The sequence below is a fragment of the Sciurus vulgaris genome, assembly GCF_902686455.1.
Source record: "Sciurus vulgaris genome assembly, chromosome: 7".
Classification (NCBI taxonomy): domain Eukaryota; kingdom Metazoa; phylum Chordata; class Mammalia; order Rodentia; family Sciuridae; genus Sciurus; species Sciurus vulgaris.
Window position 1 is genome coordinate 128011454 of NC_136467.1, and position 25684 is coordinate 128037137.

The 25684-nt window shown below is 35.1% G+C and overlaps 1 protein-coding gene across 1 annotated transcript in view; it reads right to left on the reverse strand.

Moving 5' to 3' along the window:
- Positions 1 to 8245: 8245 nt before the first annotated feature.
- LOC306666978 (uncharacterized protein) overlaps positions 8246 to 25684 on the reverse strand; it is a gene marked incomplete at both ends in the record, with an annotated part of 50687 nt that continues 33248 nt past the window's right edge. The window contains 3 exon segments of the mRNA XM_079149230.1: positions 8246 to 9269; positions 18216 to 18397; positions 24560 to 24762. Coding sequence (XP_079005356.1) covers positions 8246 to 9269; positions 18216 to 18397; positions 24560 to 24762 — 1409 coding nt within the window.

Here is a 25684-nt window from a genome sequence, read left to right on the forward strand (position 1 = left end):
GATAGTACTATAGGTAATGGATGTTTTGTTGGTACTATTTGAAAGTGAGAGGTTTAAGAGGAAACGACCATTATCTGACAGTTGCCTTATTGGAGGGATGTTGATTCTAGTTCATTGAGCAGGGGTATCTGAGATTATATACAATCAGGAATTTTTTCTCCTCTTTCTCACTCACAGAGGAAGCTATTAAAGGAAATGAGCCAGAAGACTGAATACTCATAGACAGGAAAGTATTGATAAATTAACCTAGATAACTCTCTTATGCATATCTTGTCAACATAAAATAACAATCTCTTTTAGTCAATATTTTCATGTAAATCTGGAATCAAAATATTCAAATGATATCTTAAGTATTTTCAATGAGTCTGAATATTTAAAAGTAAACATAGCTTTACAAATAATGTTTATTGTTTATGTAGCATGTTTATTTTTTTTTTTTAGAATTTGTGAGACTTTCTCTTCAAGATTTTATCTGTTCTAATGAGAAGCTTAAAATTTGGTAATTTAAAAAATTTTTAAAATTCACCTTATTTTCCAAATATTCACAATATTTACTTATAAAATTTTATCTTGATTTTTATTAATTTTGCATACCTGTAGCATGATATTATTTGATGTTATAAAAAACGCTTTTAACAGATTAATGCTGAAGAATCATTTAAATGTAGACAGATAATTCTAGGTGAATATTGTAAATATAATGGATAATATAAAAACACATTGCAAAAGAAAAATATGATGTAGTTAGAAGACATTAAAAAGGTAACTTAGGTACTATCTTTGTAAACCTTGCATTTCTCTGTTCATAAAATATAATTTGATTGACACTAGTAATTATTACTATTCTTATTCAAATTTAATTTTTATTGATGGATTAGGATAGTCAAATAATAAGCACTACAATTACCCAATAAGCTAAAAATCTTATAACTTCAAACAATACATATAAAATCCAACAAAAATTGTATTCTCATGTCACAAGAAAGTGCAAACTCTTAATAATGTATTCATTATACTTTTAGTAATCATTTTAGCTAACTTTTTTTTTAGTTCAAAGTTTTATTTTACACCTATTATTACATAAGTTGATAGGGACTTTGTTTCAGCAGCTCAGGTTCCTTTCCACTGGATTTCACCAAGTGTGCTTCTCCTGGCAGGGCAGGCTGGTGCTGCAGTTGAACTCTAACTGTTTCTTTGGTTTCCTCCTTTAGATGATCATTTTTCTTCACATATTTCAGGAAGCTATCTTGACTTTTAGAGTGCTTACTATGTTCAACAATTGTTAATTCTCCTGGCAATAATCTTGCCCTTAACTGTTTGTTTACAACAGTACTAACAGCATGCTAGGTAACACTGTAGACTCTTCCAGTTTTGTAGTGGTAACATTTGGGGGGCATTCCCTTCTGAACAGTACACATTCCCTTAATGTCTACCTGTCTTATAGATTCATAAGTATATGACCAAAGGAATTTTAAAAGGCCTAGAGAACATACACCATGTACCTCTTTCCCTCTGAGACTATCATTTTGATGAAATACTGGAAGATGGAAGGTCTTTAGTTAACTTAGCATACAAAAAGAGCACAACTCATATGTGTAGAGCTCAACATAATTTCACAAAAGGAAATAACTCTTGTTACTAACACTGCATTAAGAAACAAAACATTATTAACAAAGTGGAAGTCTTCCTTGTGCATCTCTTGGGACCTTAAGCAGAAGTAATTATTTAGGCCAAGCCTTATTGTTTCTATGCGGTTTTAAACTCATTATTGTAGAAATTAATTCAAATGTATAAGAAATTCACAGAACTAATACAGAGTTTCAATGCAACTGTCATCTAGTTTCCCAAAGTTAACTTTGTACATATCCACAATAGTAATTCTCAGTATCAGGAAATTGACATGTGTACAATATCACATGTTACAAAAGCCAGAGTTAAAATTTCACTCTCTCTATATATTCACTATATATGTATTCACTATATATATATATATTTTACCAATACTATCCTTTTGCCATTCTAGAATTCAATATGGAATTCCAATTTATTTTCAGTTTGTCTTCCCTCTTACTCTTTCATAGTTCATTAGTTATTTTGCTAATTTTGTCTTTCATGATCTTATTAGTTTTGAAGAGTATTGGTCAGTTGCTTCATTAGGATTTATCTTATGCTTTTTCATGATTAGGTTAAGCTTTATGCATTTTTGGCATAAATACCACAGAAGTGACGTTGTGCCTTTCTCAGATCGCTGTAGAGTGTGTGTTGTCCTTTACCATGAGATTAAGGTCTGCAAGCTTACTATTTTCCCCTTTGTAACTGATAAATAACATAGAAGAAATATTTTTTAAATGTTTGGTTAGGGCTATATAGTGATACAAAATATTGGGCATTTTGAATAATCATATATGCAAGGAATATAATTTGCTCCATTTCAGTCCCCAGTACTTTCTGTTTTCTTCCCTTCCTCTGACCCCTGTTCCCCTTCTTTTACTGGTTTTCCTTCTATTTATTTATTGCTCTTTTAAAATTAGTGCTTTATAGATATATATATAAAGGTGAAATTCACTGTGGTATATTCATAGTATAATTTGGTCAATTTTATTTCACTCTTTCTCCCTTTTCCTATATCTTCTCCCTTCTCCTTAATCCCCTTCCTTTACTCCAATAATCTCCCTTCTCTTTTCGTGGAATCCCTGCACTATAATTGCATTTTTTTCCTTATGGCTGAGTAAACTCCATTGTGTGTATATATATCACATTTTCTTTATCCATTCATCTGTTGATGGGCACCTGGGCCTGTTCCATAACTTGGGTATTGTGAATTGCACTGCTATGAACATTGATGTGGTTTTCTCATTACCATCCTTCTCTCTTTCTTTCTTTTCTCTATAATTTATTTTCAATTTTGGTCAAAATAGTTTCAGAGTAATTAACCTTAACCCAGTGAGAAATAGATACTAACTAGAGAACAAGATTTAGGTAAAGTTATTTGTATCTTAAGCTTTATAATGTCCAGTCAAATTACTTCTTCAATTTTTTAACTTAAACTACAGAAATTTATTTTCTCACAACTCTAAAGGCTAAAAGTCTGAGGTCAAGGCACTGGCAGGATGACTTTGGGCTGAGACTAGTCTTCCTGACTTGTAGATTCTTGTTTCCCTCCTCCTTGTGTCTTTTCGTGACTTTCCCTCTGTGCTAGTGTGCATCCTAATCTCCTGATTTTATAAGAACATCAGTGGTATTGGATTAGAGCCTTCCCTAATGACCTCATTTAACCTCTTTTAAGATTTTCCAAATGCAGTCACATTCCAAGATACTGGGGGTTAGAATTTCAACATATGAATTTTAGAGAAATACAATTTTCCAGGGTTACATAGGTTAGTTCTTTTTCTTTTCTCATCCTTAAAGTATGGTTATTTTATTTACTTTATACATTTTTAAATTTTATTATAACATATCCCAGTTAGGCCTCTGCTCACATCCTAATTGGTTTTAGTTAATTATTCATTTGCAGAAGTGTGTCAAACATTACTGTTTCTAAGAGTTAAAACTGCAGAAAGATATATTCAGAGAAACATCACCTCCTCATCCTTCTTAACCTGCTCCTGGTCTCCTGTTTCATCCCTTTTCTACCTGTTTCTTGCATGGAATCACTCATCAGTTTTTAGTTTCTCTGTCCCACGTTTCTTTTGCCCAGATAAGACACTATGCATATTTTATTAGTTTTTCTTATGAAAAAGGGAGCCAACAGTAGGTTCTTTTATATTTTGATTATTTCACTTGGTAGAGGCTAGAAATCACTCAAAGTTAGTTCTTATAAAAAATTAGTAAAAGCTCTAACTTAAATTATCAAATAATAGACATAGCTTGTGATTTCTGACATAGCTACTAAAAGAAAAGTAAAATAATGTATTTACAATGAACAAATAGGTAAGGAAAATGTCATAATAAAACAATATTTGGCTAATTATAAGGACAAATTCAGAAGAATGGAAGATTAGCAGAATATTGGATGAATTTAAAACATATAGAAGAATAATAGCTACAAACCCCAATGTAACAGTAATTAGATATATGTTAAATGTTATTAATTATCCAAAGAAACATAAAGATTTTCAGAATATATTTAAAAATATTAAGGCAAATACTACATATGAGAATGTAAACAATAAGAAAAAGATATATCATGTGAACACAATACAAAAGAAAACTGTCATTGTAATACCAGATAAAATAGATATATTAAGGAGAAAACTTACTAGGATTAAGGAGGGAAATTCATAATATTGAAATATTTAGCTAATAGGAATTTTATAATAATTCTAATTTATATACATTTTATAATATAACTTGAAAATATGACAAGTAAAAAAAGAAATAGATAAAAGTATAACTGTAATTAGAAGAGTAATTAACAGATAACTTCTGCAACCATAAACAAATAAAGAAATATCAAGTGTGCATAGCACAATTAACAAAAATTACCTAATATAGAGGGAACATTAACTTTAACAAATACATAACAAATTTTCTTTCAAGCATATAAAACTTTTACAAAAAGTTGACCATATAGTGAATAGAATAAATCAAGTAAGAATGTATTTCAAAAGCTTAAAGCTTTTTATCTGACAAAAGTGAAATCAAGATAGAAATCAGTAACATATAATGCATCCATTAAGTATTCTTAATACAGAAAACTTCAAACATAGAGAAATGGATATAGATTAATACAATCAGCAACACTATATTAACAATTTATCACTAGCTTGCTAATTGTGTTTTATCTCCTTCCTATCACATTTTTTGCCATAATTTTAAAAAAGCAAGCTCCAGGTATGATATTATTTAAATCATAAATAATTTAAAACAAAAAGTAACAATATTTTTCTTAATATCATCTATCAGTTCAACTTCAGATTTTCTGAAGTGTCTTAAGATGGACTTTTATCTTTGGTTTGTTCAAATTGAGATCCGAAAATGGTCTATACCTTGTACTTGTTGGTATGTTTCATTAATATCTTTTAATATATAACACAAGTCAGCAAACATTTTCTGTAAAGGGCCAGACATTTACTATTTTAGGTTTTGTGGTCACAACAATCTCCATAGCAATGAATAAACTAATTATAGCATGAAAACAGCCATAGACTGCAATTCAGAGTGATTTAAGTTTCAATAAAATTTTATTTATACAAATAGGCAGGTCAAATTTGGCCTTCTGGTTTAGTTTGCAAGCCAACCCCTGGTTTACAGTTCCATAAACTGAATTTCACTAGTAGAAGTTAATAAGATATGATAATTTTGTTACTTCGTACAGAAAATGACCCTAAGAGTTATAAAATGCTTAGCACCACCTATAACAACAACAACAAAACAACAATAAAGGTAACTACCATTTATTTAATTGGGGCAATAAAAAAGTGAAAGTTCAAGTTTATTAAATGTATTGTTCAATCTGACCTTAAAAACCTCCCCTGTGCTGCTACCTGTGGAAATCCTCTTGGCAAATGCTTTCTTTATCTATCACCCATTACTTTTAAACCCTGAACTTCCTGTATTTTATACTCTGCTGGTTCACTCATTATTGAACCAAATAAACCCTAGTACAGTCTAAAAATCTATTTGTATGAGAATTTTGCTTTAAGGCAGAACACATTTTGGATTTTTATGGAAAGAGAAGACCTGGTTTACCAAGAAAAGAGGTTTATGACATGTTTACTTCATATTTTAAAGCTCAGAGTCACTTTGGGTATTATTTAGGTATTATTTGAGGGTATTTTAAAATATGAATCAGATGTTATTATTTCCATAGCATTTGCTGATTAAAATCAAAGAAGACCCTTTCAAAGTGAAACATGGAATCAACCCCCGAATCTCACAAGTTAGAAAGACATTTAAACGCCAGGACTATAACTTCCTGGCAAAGACATTCTCTGGGTACAGTTTATCCTTTTCACTCTTCTTTACCTCAGAGAAAAAGAATGAAGGGAATCAGAATGCTGGACTGAATACTGATCCATCTCGTACTTGCAGTGGGGTGAAGTGGTCCAGCCGTCAGCTCCTTGATTTCCACAGGTAGGGGATGAGGACGGGAGCAGCACAGGGGAGATTTTTAAGGTCAGATTGAACAATACATTTAATAAACTTGAACTTTCACTTTTTTATTGCCCCAATTAAATAAATGGTAGTTACCTTTATTGTTGTTTTGTTGTTGTTGTTATAAGTGGTGCTAAGGAAAACAGACACTAAACGTTCTTGAAACCAGACAGCACAGAGTCTGACAATCAAAGTTGGTAAGAAATTTCTAACTATTCAGAAACACTTCAAAAATAAAATATTGAGAATAGATATATTTAAGACATTAAACCTCACAATGTCCTGAATATGCATTTCAGATGCTTTTAAGAATGAATTGCTTTCAAAGCATTATGTTTTGCTAACAAAATATATCATGGAATTGATTGGTATGGATATGTGATTAGCAAATAAAAAGAAACAAAAATACTAACATGAATTTGCATTGATTATTGCTGGATTGCAAGAATATACCTGAGTTAGATTAGGATTTTTACTTTTTTATACTTTATAAATTGTTCCAAAGAGACAGATATGTCAATTAGACAGAAGTGTTAATTCCACAACATAAGAATGTATAACAATATCACAATGTATCTCATGAATAGGTAAAATCATTGCTGTTACATTTGATTTTTAAAAGTAAAAATCAAAATATTTCATGTAAAATTTAAAAAAAGAAAAAGTCTGCAATGAAATGTTTTATTACTTTTATATATATGCATGAACTACATGCTTATTGAAGAAACCTTAAAAACAAAAGAAAAAATCACCAACTATTTGACTGCCTAGAGAAACTACTGTTAACATTTCATCTTGATCCTTTTAAACTGATTTATACAGTTCTTGCAGAAACAAAAGGGGCCTATTTTACAAACTGTTTTTAATTCACTTTAATGCCTAATAAACCATTCATTTTCCCTAGATTAATAAATAGAAATTATCATCTCTAATGTCTGTATATAATTCCTGCCCATAATTGTAGCATAACTGCCAATCATTCAGCTATTTTTGCATGTTCAAATTATTTCCATTGTTAATTACTATTTATACATGCAAGTGAAAAACATAATTGTTATATTTAAATTAATTGGACAGTTTTTGGTCAAATAAGGGTATCTGGCAAAACACACACCTTGGTCATTAGAGAGTATTACTATTATCCCCAATAGTAGAAATATTACGAGAGATTATATCCTATATTTGGCAGATAACCTTAAGTCATGATAACATCACAGTTCTCCACTGTTTTTTCATATTGTAACTATTATATGAATAACTATTAATTCCTCCTAGGTTGCCTTCCTGAGAACTGGATGTTCAAATGCAAGACAATGCCTTTGGGCTATCAAACTATGTTGTAATTGTGTTCATTTCTCTGAAGAACAAGTTTTTGGATGATCTCTCAATATATTGAGTCAGGATTCATCTGCACAAATGAAATTTTTTTAAATTACATAAAAATTTAAAAATGATTTATAGTAATTATGTGTAGTTTAGTTTTCTTCTTTCATCTTTGACTTTTAATATTATTTCAGTTTCTTAAAATAATTTTGCCATGGAAACTCTTGACCTAAATTTCACATATCTTTTTTTAATATTTTAGAGAAAATACCTCTGAGACCAGAGTTTGGTTGTTTTGGTATATTTACAAATGTATGAATGCATGCACAATTTGCAAAAAAGAATTCTTTGACTCTGTATTATGTGACAATAATTATGGTTGAAGAATCTTGAAACATTTTTTATGGAAGGAAATGATGCATGTCACAGAGTATTAGGGAATTAAGAGCTATGAGAGACAGAGGTGTGGAGGGCAGAAGTCAGATAGGTGCCCCAGGGTCTAGAAAATGCCTGAGAATGTGGAGTGAGAATTTGCTGAACTTCTGAGACATAACCTGTTAATTTTAACTTTCCACTTAGACTAAAATATTTTGGAAAACCTGTCTAGTGTTGGCCATAACTAAAATTTTTTAGAAGCCAACTTTCTTTGACAATTTTCAATCAGAAGATACCTCTGAGTACAGTGATAACTCCAGAATTACGATGGTGATTATAAAAGAAGTTCTTTACAAGACAGATGAAAAAGTGCATAGGCTTTTGTTTGTTTGCTCTTGGTTTGGGTGTGCATCTTTTCCAAAGAGCGGCTAAGCATGGTACTGGTATCTATCTATCCATGGTTCAAAACTTTTCTCCTACCCAGTGTTCTCCGGAGAGCTGCCTTGACTTCCTTGTTTCGTAAACTATAGATGATGGGGTTGAGCATGGATGTCACCACTGTATAGAAGAGGGCTAGGAGTTTATCCACACCTGGTGAGTGGCTAGCCTTGGGCCTCAAGTAAGTGACAGACCCTGAACCATAGAAGAGCGTTACTACAAGTAAGTGGGAAGAACAGGTGGAGAGAGCTTTCCTGCGGCCCTCAGGGGAGGGCATGACCAGCACTGAAGCTAGAATCCTGCCATAGGAAGCAATGATCAATAAAAATGGGCTGGAAATGCAAAGGATTGCCACCACAAAGACGGCAACCTCATTGTGGGATGTATCCCCACAAGCAAGTGCCAGGATAGGTGGGAGGTCACAGAAGAAGTGGTCTATCTCACAGGGGCCACAGAAGTCTAGGGAGAAAATATAATTGGTTTGGCCCAAACCTACCATGCATCCCACTCCCCAAGAAACCACTGCCAAATGGGCACACACCCCTCGACTCATTCGTGTTGCATAGTGGAGTGGAGAACATATGGCCATATAGCGGTCAAAAGCCATGGCTGCCAAAAGGCAGCACTCACTGATAGCAAATAAGGTGAAGAAAAACATCTGGGTGGCACAACCCTCCCGAGAGATTCCTCTGGCCTCACTCACAAGACTCTGCAGCATCTTGGGTATGACAGAGCAAGTGTAGCCAATCTCTAAGAGAGACAGATTGGCCAGGAAGAAGTACATGGGGGTGTGGAGGACTGGGTTGGTCCAGATGGCAAGGGCTATGAGGGCATTGCCCGTCAACGATGCCAGGAACATGAGTAGGATGAGGGTAAATAGAAGAGAACACTGCTCGGTGACTTCAGAGAATTTGGCAAATGCAAAACGTTTTACAAACAAGCTGTTATCCTGCCACAAGGAGCAGTTGAGGCTCATGTCCTGGAAAAAAGAACAGCAAAGTAACCAGAAGGAATCCTCAGAGGAGGGAAATAGATCACTGGGTTAGTTTTAAAGAGTCCTAGTAACTCAGAACGAGAGATTTCTTACCTGTGATTCTAAAATTCAAAAAGTTCAGATGACTACTCATTCTCATGCCTCTTTAAACCAAATCCTTTTCTGTGTTCACAATATCAGTTGATTTCTCCAAAATGTACTTAGCTACCAAGCATGAAATAGAAAAATGTTAATGGTGGTTTGATTCTCCATGCCTTCCTTCAATCAGCTGCCAAACACTACCAAATGAAGGTCCTCTCTTATCTATCCATTTCTCTCCATTTCCATTGCCACTGACATGCATTCTTTACTGGTTCATCCACCAAATATTGAGTCCAGGCTGTATTGTATTTACTCTTGTAAGCATTGGGGTTTGCAATGAACAAAATCCATTTCTCCTCAAATGAGACTTGCATTTTAGTGAAGGAAAACAGAAGTCAATAATTGTTGTAATGCGTAGAGTTAAACCAGTGTATGTTGTGGTGACTGACAAAGTTTAAGTGGGTGGTCACAGTCAGAGATATTGTATCTATGCTGTACTGCTGAGATAGTTACAGTGTTGGAATTTATTTTTTCATCTTAATATTTTTCATCTTCCATTCTTTCTATGTCAGAGCATTTTTTGCTAAATAAAAATTATAATTCCCAGCAAGTTAAGGTTCCTATTTATTAATATGATTAATGCAAATCTATGAATTGGGTCATTAACAATTAATAGACATTTTTATCTCATTCTTTACTCAGATGAACTTAAGTTACAGGCCCATCAAACTGCTTGCGTATATTTTGCCTGCACATATTTCATTTTCTTTGTGATCATTTTCTCCTAGGGCCTTGGCAATTGCTTCACTGATTATTTACCTAGTCAACTGCTTTTTTATGTTTGAATTCCAGCATAGCTTTGTCTCCTCTCTGGAAGCTCTTTCTGACCTCTACCTTCTTTGTTGCTATACTAGTCAGTTATATTGGCGTTGGATCTGCTATTTTGCTACTGCCATTATTCTCTCTCCCCCACACCACTTTACAACCCAGATTGTTAGCCTGTGAACTTCCTCGCCAATCACTGGTTCCTTGTTATTAGCCCGCGAAATTCCACTATTTAAAAATGGCTCCACCACCATTCCCTCTCTCTCTCTCTCTCCTCTCCACTCTTGCTCGCTCTGTCTGCTTCTCTCACCTCCCCTCCCCTCTCTCTCTCTCTCTCACCCTGCGGGCAGACACTCTGCCTGTCAGCTTAATAAAATCTCTTGTGTGAGTTCCCCTTCCGGAGTGATTTCTGGATGCTTTTCAAGTTACATCCTCCTTCATCTGCATTCCCATCACCCTATAACTGCTGTGATAGTACTTATTATGAAGCTGCTTGATTATTTGAGAGTAGCCTTAGACACAGATGTAAGTGTGAGGTTTTGTTTATTTATTTGCTTTTGCTTATCATTATATCTACCACTTTTACCAATCAGCAAGTTCTCATGTGATGGAAAAAGCTTTACTGCTTAGCTTCAATCTGGCTACCTATACATATTCTGACCATTTTTGCATATGTTTTCTAATTTAATCTGATCACTCTTAACTATCTGAAGTGCGACAGTTATTTTTCTTTGAATCAGATCATTACCAACTTTTGATGAAATATTCCTTGCTCTTTTTTAGGTGTACTAAAGATTATTCATTTTGAAATGTCACCAACCAAAAATCTAACAACATTTTCCCTGAACAGGGCAGAAGAATGAGGAGATTGAGTCTATCTGCTCATTGGCATAACCCAGGATCATGTTTATGGTGCATTTGTTAATATCACATCATTGTTTATACCACATTATTTTTAAGGCAGTATATACAAAAATAGGCTTTTGGAGGTACTAAATTATTTTGAATAAACAAAAAAGATACTTGTATTTACAACAAACAAAGTGTACATTTTCACTCATATATATATACATCTCTACACCCATGGAGAGAAACACATAAACAAAAATACTGAGTGATATAATGTTAAGAATATTCTGGACAGGGCTGGGGATGTGGTTCAGTAGTCAAGTGCCTCCCTGGCATGCATGAAGTCCTAAGTGTTTTTATCTCCAGCACCAAAAGGGGGAAAAATACTCTGGAGTTATTCTATATGGGTTCAAATCTTAGAATAGCCATAAAATACTGGGCTAACATTAACGTTTTCTCAAATTCTGTTCTCAAATTGTTTATTTACAAAAAGATATGATAATGTATTCCCCATGAGTTTGCTGTGAGGATTGAGTTAATTCCCAGAAGCACTTAAGAAGTGATTAAATGTTCAAGTATTACCTCCAGCAGCACGTACACATATGAACCTATATGTACATGCCGTGTCACAGTAGAATTACCTTGCATCTTCTCCTTTTGCGAACATTTTGTATCAAAATCACTAATCTTTTCTACAATTCATCAACTTCATCTTTTTCTCATGATTTTTCTATTCATCTGTCATCATGGAGAGAGGAAAAATAAAGAATACATACAAACACACAATTGCCACTGGAAGTTTATGCCCTGGGCAAAAAAAGTTGTGCATTGTAGGTCAGTTTGTAATCCTTTAAATTGATTGTCCACAGATCTATGCAAAACTTTCAAAAAGTTAAGAACGGAGAACAAGTAAACTGACCAAAAAAAAAACCACCCAATTAAATATGAAGTTGCAGCTCAACATGATTATATGAACCCTCGCACACAGCTAGTGCAAAAATTGCCAAATATCGAATAGCCTGTTAGGATGCATTAACACTCATTTGAAGTACTTATAAACACTTTCCTTGCACTATGATTAATTTAAATGTTTGTATTTCTCATGTAGTAATACAATTCACTTAAGGTAGAACCAAAAAAATTAAGACAATGGTTAACTTTTCTTTCTCTTTTTTTATTCTAGAATATTTTCTCAACTATCTTAAATCTTCAATAATAGGTTATGCACTTACATAGAGGGCTCTGGATGTGGAGAGTTTGTCATCTCATTTGTTAAACTTGTAGGTGTGGATCTTACCCATTGTATATTCCTGCCTTTGGGAGGAACTGCAGTTTGTTCAACAACACTGATGGAGAGACCAAGTGGAAAGGTTCAGCCATAAAAAAAAGAATGTCTGAACATTTTTTAACTGCTGACATCAAGAAGATTTCCTTCCATAAATGCCTTTGTTCCACTTAGATTGTTGATAGCAAATGCAAATCCTTGTTTTGGAGATGGGGGTTAGCAACGTCGGGGAAGGAGAGAAACCTTCTGGTGGATGGGACACAGCTTTGTATAATATTCTTTGTATAAGAATGTTTTATTTTATTCATTTTTGTTAATGTGGTGCTGAGGTTCAGAACCCAGTGTCTCACCTGTGCTAGGCAAGTGCTCTACCACTGAGCTACAGTTACTATCTTCAAATAACACCTGCTTTATTAAAAAAAAAAAACAGAACCCAGAATGTTTTATTTTCATTATTACCTATATAGGGAGATTAATATGCTCATAACAGATGTAAAGTTCTTCAGAAAGGAGCGTTGGCAACAATCAGAAAAAATTGGCACTCAAATCACCTTTGCTTCTCATCTGATACATTTTCTTGACTTAAAGTCTGATTATTTCCTCACAAAAGTAGGATGATGAAGTTCTTCCTATCTTTTGTTGTTAAGCAAAAAGTGCAAACACTGTAGAGGTGTACCATGAAAAAGCAGTAAGTAATGCTCATTAAAATGCAAAACCTTATGCCCTTTGTAGTCTCATGCTAATAAACTCATAAGGATACTGCACGGGTTATTCTATATTATTGTCAATCTATAAAATAGCCTATATTAAGAGTTAGAATAAATTAATTTAAATAGGCACTGTCATATAATACAAATATACAGCAATTCCATAGATGATGGTAAATTATATTTTATTTCTATTACTATACAATTTCATAAAACTATGTAGCTGCTAAACACTGGTAAGGTTCTGAAGGCTTGGGTCATGAAATATATTTTCAGTGGTAGTTGGATATAGGCAAAACATGGGAAAGAAGATAATTTTAATAGCTCAGAATGACTTTACTTGTCACTTTACATGGCTCCAAGATTCAAGATAAGTACACTCTATATAGTTCTAATTTGGAAATAATTTGGAACGACGAATTTATTTTGGATTGTTGTCACATAATTAGAAATATTCATTGACTGGCCCAGTTCCTTATTTCATCTGTTTTTATCATGAGATGCTTCATTTTTTTCTATCAGCCAAAGGAAATATACGATACACTGTTAAGATAATGCATCTGAAACAACTAAAGCAGTGTCTCACACCAAGAAACAGTCCATAAATGTTAACCTTCATTGTTCTGCAATTTTTATTTCTAAAATGGTTTAATAGTGCATAAAATTTATGAAAATTGTTCATGAAAAGATTATTAGGGGGATTGTCTATTATTTTCTACAGTCACCCCACAGTCACTTCATCAAGGCCTTAACAAAAACTACAGCTATTTCCTGATAGGGTGACTGAGTCTCTGCATAAATTGTTCTGCTCCTCAGAGAAGTAGAAAGTAACTAATTGAAATAAAATTGAGAAATAGAAATTCTTTTAGCATCAGATATCCATTTTCACACTTTACTGTCTTCAAAAGTCCTCTATTTTTAACACATAAGCTATGATACATACCTTGAATCATAAAATTTAATGGGGAGAAGTAGATGGTTATTTTTTCTCATGAGCCATGCCCTGATTTTCTTGATTTTCTCTGTACCCTCTCCTTTATAATTTCATCCTGACATTCAGAGCATGTAAATCTTCCTTATCCTCATCTCTTAGATTATGCAAAGAGAAGCCTTTGTTGTAGCCAGGGACCATGTCTGATCTCAGGAAGATTGCATGTCTCATAAGAGAGGAGAGAGTATTGTGTCCCTCCTAGCAATGCCCAGTTACATACCTCCCCCACCACCATGTATGAACTTGAAAGAGAAGCATACAGGGTTGTACTGATCACACGATGATACATTTGAGCCTTCCTCTTTCCTGAAAAACAATGCTTTATAAATATATTATACTTCAGTTCTCCTCTGTGTTCTGAGTCCTTATCCTTACACTCACCCCAAGAGACATAATTTCTTCTCACTGGAGAGTGCCAGGAAACAGTTTGATTCTGCCTCTTGAGAATTGTCATGGACAGGTCTGTCTCTATTTGTAGGCAAATGCTGATATTTGGGAAGCAAAAGAAATAAATGTAAGAGGTAGATAAATTAACAGTTAAATGTAATGAATAACATATTAATGGTAACTATCATCCAAGCTATGTATACAGTATGATATGAATTCAAGTGAAATATGTTATTTTAACCAATTCTTTGACCATTGTAAACTATTAATATAAAAATTATTAGTATGTTTTTTTATCTGAATTAAGCATGTCATCAAAAGTTATGAAAATGCTGTAACTTCCATTTTATAACATGTAGACAAAGTCAATATTTGTTCTGATTATTATTCAGTCAAGTTAAATACTTGAATAATTACTCAAATTAATAAATTACATAATCTAGTACACAAGTTTGACAATGCATCTACTTGATTCTATTAAAAGTAAGCACAATAAAATTGTGCATTAGAATTATGTTTTAGCATAGTAAAAGAACCAGGCAAGGAACTGAATGATTATTATTAAAAAGGAAAGTGAGAAAAGTACTGAATATATATGACTTAAATGATATAAAGGCAAAGGTGAAAAATTAGGGAAGAGCAAATGTCATTTAGTTAGGAAATTCTCCTTATTATAACTGCCTTAAATGTCTTTCTTTGAAATTCCACATAACACACTTACTGTTCCACTCTTTCTTATTCTAACTGGTACTTTTTGCATTTAATACTCCTGAATTAGAATTTGATTGATTAAATGTAGTTCTTAACAGTTATCATCATGAAGCAGGTATAGAACCATGGGGAGTTTTACTAGATTTATGAGGATTGGACAAAAATGTTATCTTCTCTTACATTCTCTACTTCCTTAGTGATGGAATAATGAATTTACTTATTTGTGGCAAATGCATTCAGTTAAAAAACATATTTCTCAGACTTTCTTGTAGTTGTTTAACTAATTCTGGATAATAAGATGTGAATTGAAGTAGGTTGGATATCCAGGATGTTTCCCAGGGAGGGAAATGTCTTATTTTTACCTTTTCCCATCCATCTACCTGTCCTGAAACACAACAGCTGCAGAATAAGAACAACTGACAAAGCTAGGAGTTATTGGGACAGAAAGTAGGAAAATGGAGTCCCAACAAACTGGACTAGGTATAAGAGATATAAACTTTCATTTCTTTAAAGGGCAGCAGTATTTTGAATTGTTCAGTATGTAACCCACTAAACCTTATAGATTCAGGATTAACTTCTCAAGTAGGTGATTGAATTAGAAAAGTATTTTGTGCATAGCATCTATCTTTGATTCAAGAAGTTCTTTTTCCCCATTAGTACCAAAGAGCAAATACACTCGTTAGAACTTTCTAAAATAAGTACATTGATTTGTATAATATTAAATGACTTACCCACACACTGAAGGAATGCTAAGCAAGTGGTCAGTAGCAAATTGAATTAATTAGGGAATTTTTTGTTAATGGAGAACAGATGGAAAGTGGAAGCATGTGTGAAGAAAATAAAGGTAAATTTTCAGAGCTTTCAAATATGGTTGTGCAGTTGGTGTACTGCACATAGTTGCCTAATTAATAATTCATACATGACTAAGAGAAGTTCTGTCATTGTGCTTTTTCCCCTCAAATACTTTAGTTCCTTTACTGATATGTACAATTAAATGTTTTATGTAGCAGTAAAGTTCATTAACATGTATTCAATTTGATAATATACTCAACTATTTCTGATAATAAAATAATTTTTAAAGCATGCTTATGAAAAGCCTAATAATCATTATTTTTAAAAGTAATGAACATTACCAACCAACCAGTACATGCTTATTTTGTGACATTGCTAGTTTTGGCCTATTTAATTGGATCAAGGTGATATCTTCTGGGTAACCATTTGTGGATCAGTATTCAAATATAGGCTGTTGTGTTCAAAAGTATGAAGTGCTATTCATTCACTAGAGCTAAATTTAAAACCCTTTAGAAGTTCTGTCATTCAATTAAATTCTTTTTTCTTCCAATTCAAAGTAGGAACTTTTGAAGTTCTCAAACCCCATGCTTTCTTTACAACATATCACTGAGAAGGAAGGAACACCTGGTACACGAGCTAACCTTCAGTCTTATGCTCATAGCAGACATAGAAAGTCAATCCCAGAATTTTCTGTCATTGAATTGGAGCTTTTCCTCAGAATCCTCCCAGATTGGCACTTGACACAAAAACACTTTGGATTCTCATTCTTGAAATGCAGAGGGCATGATGGATTGTTTTTGAGGTGTTAAGATCAACTGCTGGTACTTCTCAATGTCTATTTTGACTTCAGCTTCTTGGAATTACCTTGTGATCTCTAGTTTTAAAATGTCTATGGTTAATTGGAAAAGAGACTTTGGAAAATTTAAGGTTATAAGGATTTTGGCATGTGAAGTTTTGAAAAGACTTTCTTTTCATAGATTCATTTGACTTACGCAGTCATTTATCATTCTCTTTGAAAAATTTATCATAGCAGACACTAAACCATTCTCAGGGTAGAGATAAATTTTGGTCAGATTTGGTATAATTTTACCAATAGTTTATTTGTACCATTTTCTTTTTCTTTTTAATTATTTATTTATTTTATTTTTTGCTGTGTTGGGAAATTGAACCCAGGACCTTGTGCTTGCAAGGTAAGCACTCTACCAACTGAACTACATCCCCAGCCTGTATTTGTACCATTTTAATGTAGCATACTGATAGTTGTACTGATGTAGCCCCCAAAAGACCCTCGCCATAATCGTAACACCTTCTCTCCACCTCAGCAAGAGTTTTACAAAGAATGTCAGCAGGATTTCTGCAGAAAGCTCATTGTGGTTTGAAGCTTCCTCTTTCTTGTAAGTGCCAGGTTTACAAACAAATGGTGTGAAAGACTGTGTCACAAGAAAACTTGCTGCACAAAAGATACTATCTCTGTTTTCTTCATAAAAATGTGTGAAACCTCTGTCCAACCTAAGCATACGGAATAAGAGGTAACTGTCATGTAACCACCAACTGAGTATAAATCTCAAAGAATTTCCAGATGGGTCCAGAGAGTTTTAGGCATTAACCTTTTCAGATCCCTGTAGCTTAAATAAACCTACTTCCTGAAAATTCCTTGAGTGTCTGGCCTCATCTGTCCTACCTCAATGCCTTTGGTTTGGGTACATCTTTTCTTTGCAGGAACATCATAGCTCTCACTTAACTTTCCATACTGAATCAGTAGAGAAATCAAGGTGTTCAAAGAAGCTTCAGTGACTTTCTAGTTCATATTTTATTGTTGTTTAAGTCACAGATTATTCTTAGTTTTGAAATATCATCAGATTTGTGGATTGAATGCTTGTTTTTTGCTAAAATTTGTATTTTGAAGACCTGTTTCCCAGGTTGTTGGTTTATGGAGATGAAGCCTTCAGGAAGTATTTAAATACAAATGAGGCCATGAGAGTGGTGTCTCCATGACAGCACTAATGTGATTATATGAAGATGAAGAGGATGACATTATCAGGATGGTAGGACAGAATGTTCTAGCTTTCATCCCCCCAAAAAACACTGATTTTGGTGATTGCACATGGACATGGATTTCTTGGTGGGAGGCCCATAGTCTTACTGAGGTTTCAGCATCCTGGTAGAGTAAATAATCTGAAAGAAGAGACATTGAAGAGAGTAAGAGAATAGTTTCATTTTTATCTGCATCTCCCTTCCCTGAAGGTGCCACAGCTCATGCCATGAGAGGCTACCTTGGCTTGAATTCTTCTTTCTTTCTTTTTCTTTTTCCTTTTCTTTGTTTAACCATGGTAAAAAGTGAGAAATAAAGTGAGTCCCTACTTTCCCCAGCCCTCAGGATTCTGTCCAGGGTCTTCTTTCTGTTTTGTGCTACCCAGAACACTGATGGAACTGGCCTGGCTGGATCCCTCTGGGGTCAGTAGGATCAGGAAGGGGAGGAAGTACACAGCAACTGGCCAGTTGTTCTCAACAGCCTGACTCATGGACTCCAACAACTGATCCACCTGCAAAACCCACAGAGAAATTCATTGAGGACTCCCAAACCAGCTGACACGCATCACCAGCACCCTGCACCCCTCTAGAAGGTGCCCAATGCATCCCTGAGCAATTCTACTGAACTTTCCAAAGAATCAGCATTTGGTCTCATCAGTATTCTCTATTGTTTGTTTATACCAGATCCACTGGCACCTTGATCTTGGATTTTCCATCCTCTAGAACTATGAGAAGAAATTCCTGTTATTTATAAGCTACCCAGTCTATACTATTTTGCAAAAGTCAGAAGGTACTAATACAATAATGTTGTTCAAATATTCTATATTTTTACTGGTTTTCTGTCTTCCCTATCAGTTCCAAAGGAGTGTGGAGATCCCCAAATATAAGCCTTATTTCCTCTTTTTTGTCATTTTTGGTTTAATGTATACAGGAACACTGTTATTAAGCACACATGTGATTAAGATGATTTTATCCTTTGAATGACTTCCTTCATCTCATTATGAAATGTTTCTCTTTGTCCTGGGTAATATTCCTTTTCCTGGTCTACTTTGGTCATTATTAATATTCTAGTATTTTTATGAATTACATTTGCATATTTGTGTTTTCCATAATTTAACTTTTAACTTTTCTTCATTTGCAATTAAAGTAGAACTCTGATAATTAGAACTTGCTTTGTTATGAAGTCTGGCAATCTTTTAATCAAATCTTTAATCATTTATTGTTGGAGGCCGCTGCCCTGTAGGGCCCACAGTGGTAGCTGGCCTCATCGTAAGATGGCGCTGAGAATCCCAACCACAAAGAAAAACAACTTTAAGGAAGTGCTTTCTATTGGCTGACTGATCTCTTCCGCGTCTGTGCTTAGCTCGTGATCAGTACATGTCCTCATTACCCACCATTAAGTGTCCACGAGCCAAACGCCTGACCCGTTAGGTGATTGGCTGTTACATCCTATAAAGCTGCGTACTTTCCACGGCGAAGAGAGAGAGCTGCACGGTGAGAAGAAGAAGAAGAGGAAGTTGATTCGCAGGTGCTTAACCAACCCGAGGTCAACGTTTAAAGATACACTACAAAAAGGAGAGGACATTTTAGAGGAGATAAAAGAGGAATGATCCAGAACCTCTGAAAGATTATCAAAAAGAGGAAGTTTCTCGGATGAAGAAGAACTTTCAGAAGAGGAACTAGATAGGATAGTCAAAAAAGAGGAACAGGAAAAAAGAAAAAAGTCTAAATTCAATATTGTACCAACAGTACAATATTGTACTGTACTCCCCCTGCCTATAATCCATATTATGACAATAGGGAAAAACATACAAAAAACAAAAAAGTAAATGAGGAGGATATATGGGAAAAGGACTGGAGTTCTATGTTTCCTGTTTTTGAGGATTCAGGGTCACAACAAAGATATCATCAGCCCTTAGATTTTAAAATAGTAAAACAATTAAAAGAAGCAGTCATGTCATATGGCCCACAAGCAGCATTTATGCTGTCGTTAGTAGAACCAATAGGGGCCATGAACTTAACACCTGATGATTGGGGAAAATGTGTCTAGAGCGACATTATCTGGGGGACAATATTTAGTATGCAAAACAGCATGGCAAGAATATTCTTCTGACACAGCTTGAAGAAATATGGCAGCAGGAAATCCACAATGGGATATAGAAATGTTAATGGGGACAGGTCAATATACAGGACAACAGGCACAATTAAATTACAATCCTGCTGTTTACATGCAGATAGCTGCTGCAGTGACTAAAGCATGGAAAACTATACCAGGAAGTGCAGGACTGGACCTCTGTTCCACCACCAGAGCAATACTAACACCAGAAATGGGAGTACAAGTCATACCTGTTGACTTTAAGGGTCCCCTACCTGAGAACACCATGGGACTATTATTAGGCAGAAGCTCCAGTGCACTCAAAGGACTAATGATAGTTCCAGGAGTCATAGATCAAGATTATACAGGAGAAATTAAAGTGCTTGCTTCATCACCTCAGGGCATTATTTCCATTTCTCTGGGAGACCGAATAGCTCAGCTTTGTATACTACCTAGTCTTCATGGCTCATTCCCATCACAACAAGGTTTTAGGGGAGATAAGGGTATGGGATCTACAGGTATCGATTTGGCCTGCCTTACTATGGAACTAAAACACAGACCTATGTTAGAATTAATTATAAAAGGAAAAATTATAAATGGATTGTTAGACACGGGAGGAGACACAAGTATCATAGCAGAAAAAGACTGGCCAAAGGATTGGCCCACACAAAAGGCAAATCAAACATCGAGAGGATTAGGTATTGCCACAGAACCAAAAAAGAGCTCCATGTGGCTACAATGGAATAAGCCCAGAAGGTCAAGAAGGACTTTTCCAACCATATGTCTTAGAACAAATCCCAGTGACACTATGGGGTAGAGATATTTTAAATCAAATGGGGATGAAAATAATCACAGAAGGAATATTCAGGGAACAAGCACAAAACATAATGAAAAAACAAGGGCACAAGTGGGGAAAGGGCTTAGGAATCAATGAACAAGGCATAACGGAACCAATATCAATTAAACAAAAAGGTGATAGACAGGGATTGGATTTTTCCTTGGGGCCACTGATGAAATAATTAAAATAAAATGGAATATAGAAAAACCAATCTGGGTCCCTCAGTGGCTCCTAAATACAGAAAAACTTGAAGCAGCCCAGGAATTAGTACAAGAACAATTAGAGGCAGGTCATATAAAGCCCTCCACATCACCTTGGAATACCCCCATATTTGTTATAAAAAAGAAATCAGGTAAATGGAGATTATTACATGACCTAAGAGCCATCAATGCCGTGATGCAATCCATGGGGCCAATTCAATTGGGCCTACCCGTCTTATCAGCATTACCAAAGGACTGGAAATCAATAATATTAGATATAAAAGATTGTTTTTTCTCTATTTCTCTCCACCCTGACGACACAGAAAAGTTTGCCTTTACGGTCCCCTCCATTAATCATGGACAGCCTGATGCCAGATATGAATGGAAAGTCCTACCCCAAGGGATGGCCAATAGTCCAACCATATGTCAAATTTATGTAAATAGTGCTTTAATACAATCAGAAATAAGTACCCAGATATAATTATATACCATTATATGGATGATGTATTAATTTGCCACCCAGAACAAACAATACAAGATAAAGTATTATTGATCTAATAGGTCATTTAAAGACAAGAGGACTTATTATAGCACCTGAAAAGATACAAAGACAACAAGTTCAAAAATTTTTAGGCACTAAAATAAACAGAACAATCATTACACGCCTAAAAACTTCTCTTAGACTCGACCATCTTAATACCTTAAACGATTTTCAAAAGTTATTAGGTGATATTAATTGGATAAGGCCTTACCTTAGATTAACTACTCAAGATTTAGGACCATTATTTAATATCTTAAAGGGAGATGCTCATCTTTCTTCACCTAGAAAACTTACAGAGGAAGCTAGAAAAACCCTAGATGTAGTACAAAAAAGACTAGACAAGGCACAGGTTGATCGTATAGATCTGTCAGCATCTCTATCACTCATAGTACTTCCAAATAATTTAGTCCCTACAGGAGTCCTCTGGCAACAAGTACCTTTAATGTGGATACATTTACCCTACTCTCCAGGAAAAACAATAGTTTCTTATCCTGAAGCAATGGCACAAATAATATTCAAGGCATTAAAATCAGCCATCATAGTATTTGGAAAAACTCCAGACAAGATAATAACCCCATATAATTCAGAACAAATTTCTTACTTAAGCAATAATAACAATGATTGGGCAATTCTTATGTTCACAATTGCTGCCCAATTTGACAATCATTATCCAAAACATCCATATATATAATTTTATCTAAGAAATCCTGTGATTCAAATAAAAATTACAAAAAGGGAACCTATAAGACAAGCAGTGGTAGTATTTACTGATGGTTCCAATAATTTTACTGGAGCATATTTTCATAAAGACAAGGTACAAACATTTCTTTTTCCAAAGGCTTCCGCACAGCAAATAGAATTATTAACAATAGAACAAACATTAAAAGATTTTCATAAAGTTCCTGTAAATATTCTGTCGGATAGCTGTTACACTGTTAATGCAGTTCAACAACTGGAAGACGCCTGTCTAATCAATAAAAATTCCACCATATCCAACATACTCCCAGCATTACAAAAATTCATTTGGAGTAGAACAGAGCCATTCTACATAGGACATTTAAGAGCTCACACAGACTTGCCAGGTCCGTTAACACAGGGCAATAATATAGCTGATCTAGCCACAAGGGACTCTCATGTTTTTTCTATAATAGAAGAAGCACAAAACTTCCATAGTAAATTTCATGTAAATTCTAAAACCTTACAAATAAAATTCAATATAACCAAAGAACAAGCTTGAACCATTGTAAAAAACTGTAATAATTGTGTAACATAATAAATTCACCTAATAATAGCATTAATCCAAAAGGCCTATTGCCCAACCATCTATGGCAAATGAATGTAACACATATTCCAGAGTTTGGAAATCTCAAATTTGTTCATGTAACTATTGATACCTGCTCAGGGGCTATATTTGCTTCATTACATAGTGGAGAAAAAATAAAAGATGTAATATCACATTGCTTACAGGCCTTTGCAACTTGGGGAAAGCCTAAACAATATAAGACAGACAATGGGCTTGCATATACTTCTGTGTCATTTAAAAATTTCTTAAGTACCTTTGATATTTCCCATTCCACTGGAATTCCATACAATCCTATGGGACAAGGAATCATTGAAAGAGCCAATTAAACACTAAAGGCTGTTTTAAATAAACAAAAAGGGGGAATAGGAGACACATACATGTGTCCTAAAGATAAACTAAACATAGCATTATTTACTTTAAATTTTTTAAATTTGGACAAAGATGGAAAAACAGCCGCAGATAGACACAAAAATCCTACAGTGGCTCCAAAGTTCCTTGTACAATGGAAGGATGTACTCAATGGACAATGGAGAGGCCGGGATCCAGTGTTATTCTGGAGTCGAGGCTTGATATGTGTTTTCCCGCAGGGTGAAAAAACACCAGTCTGGATCCCAGAGAGATTAACAAGACCCGCATCTAAGACGTCATCATCACTCCAACAAGATGAAGACAAACAAGATGAAGACAAACAAGATGAAGACATTCGTCGTGTTCATCATCATAATGACTATGACTCAGACAACAACTGCTGAGACAAGAAAATTATGGGCTATTGTTAAAACATGGCCATATCCTTTACCATTAACTAATAGCTCTTCTATTCTTCCACCTATTTTTAGTACCAATGCCTCGACAGGATTGCCTGCAGTTCCCTTTGATTCACAGACTGTTCCATTTAATGCTATTTCTTTTTCTTTACCAGGAAACTTGAGTTTTCAAATATGGTCCAACAATAGTGCTGAGACTACAACTGAAGACCCATGTATTTCTCTACATCAACAAACCTTAGGATTATTTTATAATGCCTTAGAATCTGCAAACTTCCAAGCTGTGGGGATGATAGCTTTGCAGTGCGACAACAATGATTCCATAACAACAGAATCTTTAAAAAGTTTAAAAGGTGATGCTGTCGTCATGAGAGCATGGACACCACGCAAACACCATGCCAACAAAAACGACTTTGTAACTCCTCGAATCGATCCCCCTTGCAATCCTAAGTATTCTTCTCCCCCCATATGGTCTAATTGCCAACATGCTGGAGCTGCTGCTCCTGTTCAATATGGTTTCTTCTTTTCACCCAATATGACTTCCTATGGAGATAATTTTACCAATAATGATGTTCAGTTAGGAATGAAACGTGTCAATCCCTATGATAACTGGCTTCTACTTTCTAACACAAAAGGATATACTAATATACAGTCATTTTTCAGCCTTCTGGGAGCGGAACATAAATTGTGCCAGTGGAACTCCTCTAATTGGGACAATTCTTCTTTCCTATCTGCTACTCAGTCTCTTACCTGTAATAGAAGCATAAACTTTCCTCCCACTCCAGTCTGTGTGTCACCCCCTTTCATGTTTCTATTAACTAACCATAGTACTACCGTCCTAAATTGTTCTGATGCTAACGTAACTTGCTTCCTTTCACAATGTTGGAATGCCTCCCAGTTTTCTGTTGCAGTGATTATGTGTGTTCCTACTTTGTTGCCTCTACCAGTCTCCATAACTGATGAAGAGCTGCCCGTGATTTTGTCCAGAAACAAAAGAGACTTCGGCATTACAGCAGCAGTGGTTACAGCGGTGGCTGTGTCTGCCGCTGCAGCTGTGGCAGCAGAGACAGCATTAGCTGCTACAATACCAACAGCACAAGCTGTCAATAATGTAGCTGAAAGAGCCACCTCAGCTTTACAAACACAAAAGGTTATCGATGCCCCCTTAAAGGCTGGCATACTTATAGTAAACCAGCGAGTAGATTTATTACAACAACAGGTAGACATGTTACAACAAGTTATGGGATTGGGGTATATTTATACTACCCCAGGACTATGTGTTACTACTGTTGAGTGGAAAAATCAGACACATATTTCTAATCTCACAAGACAGCTTGGTATATACCTAACCTCAAACTGGTCTTATACTCTTGATAACCTCACCACTCAATTAGGATTAGAGATTATTAAACTGAACTCCACTAGAGTTCACATTGAACCTATTTCAGCAATCTTCAAATCACTCAAAAACTTCTTCAGTTTTACTAAAACATGGGCAGACATCATGGCTCTTGGAATACTTATGGTACTGGGATTTGGACTAATGATCCGATGCCTTATGCACATAAGATGCCAACAACAGGGAGAATGTCAGACCATCAAAATGGCACTTATGGTGCTTGAAACTGGCACATCTCCCCAGGTGTGGGTAAATATGCTGGATCGGTAGCCAATGATGGGTAAGCAAGCAGAGACATATATCAACCTAAGACAGGTCCTCATCCCAAGATGGGTGAGATACCAATGACAGATAAGAATATGTTTTGTTGTAATGCAACCTAAGACAGGCACGATCCCGGGGATCCAAAGTCACAGATAGGCTCATGGGGGCCCATACCAACCTAAGACAGGGTTCTGATGCCTGGAGGTCAGAATTCCGATGACGGGTAAGGATGGTGCTCGCCACTTGAGCTATCATGATGACCTGATCCTAAGCCCATTAATAAAACAGAAAGGGGGAGATGTTGGAGGCCGCTGCCCTGTAGTGCCCACAGTTGTAGCTGGCCTCGCCCTAAGATGGCGTCGAGAATCCCAGCCGCAAAGAAAAACTTTAAG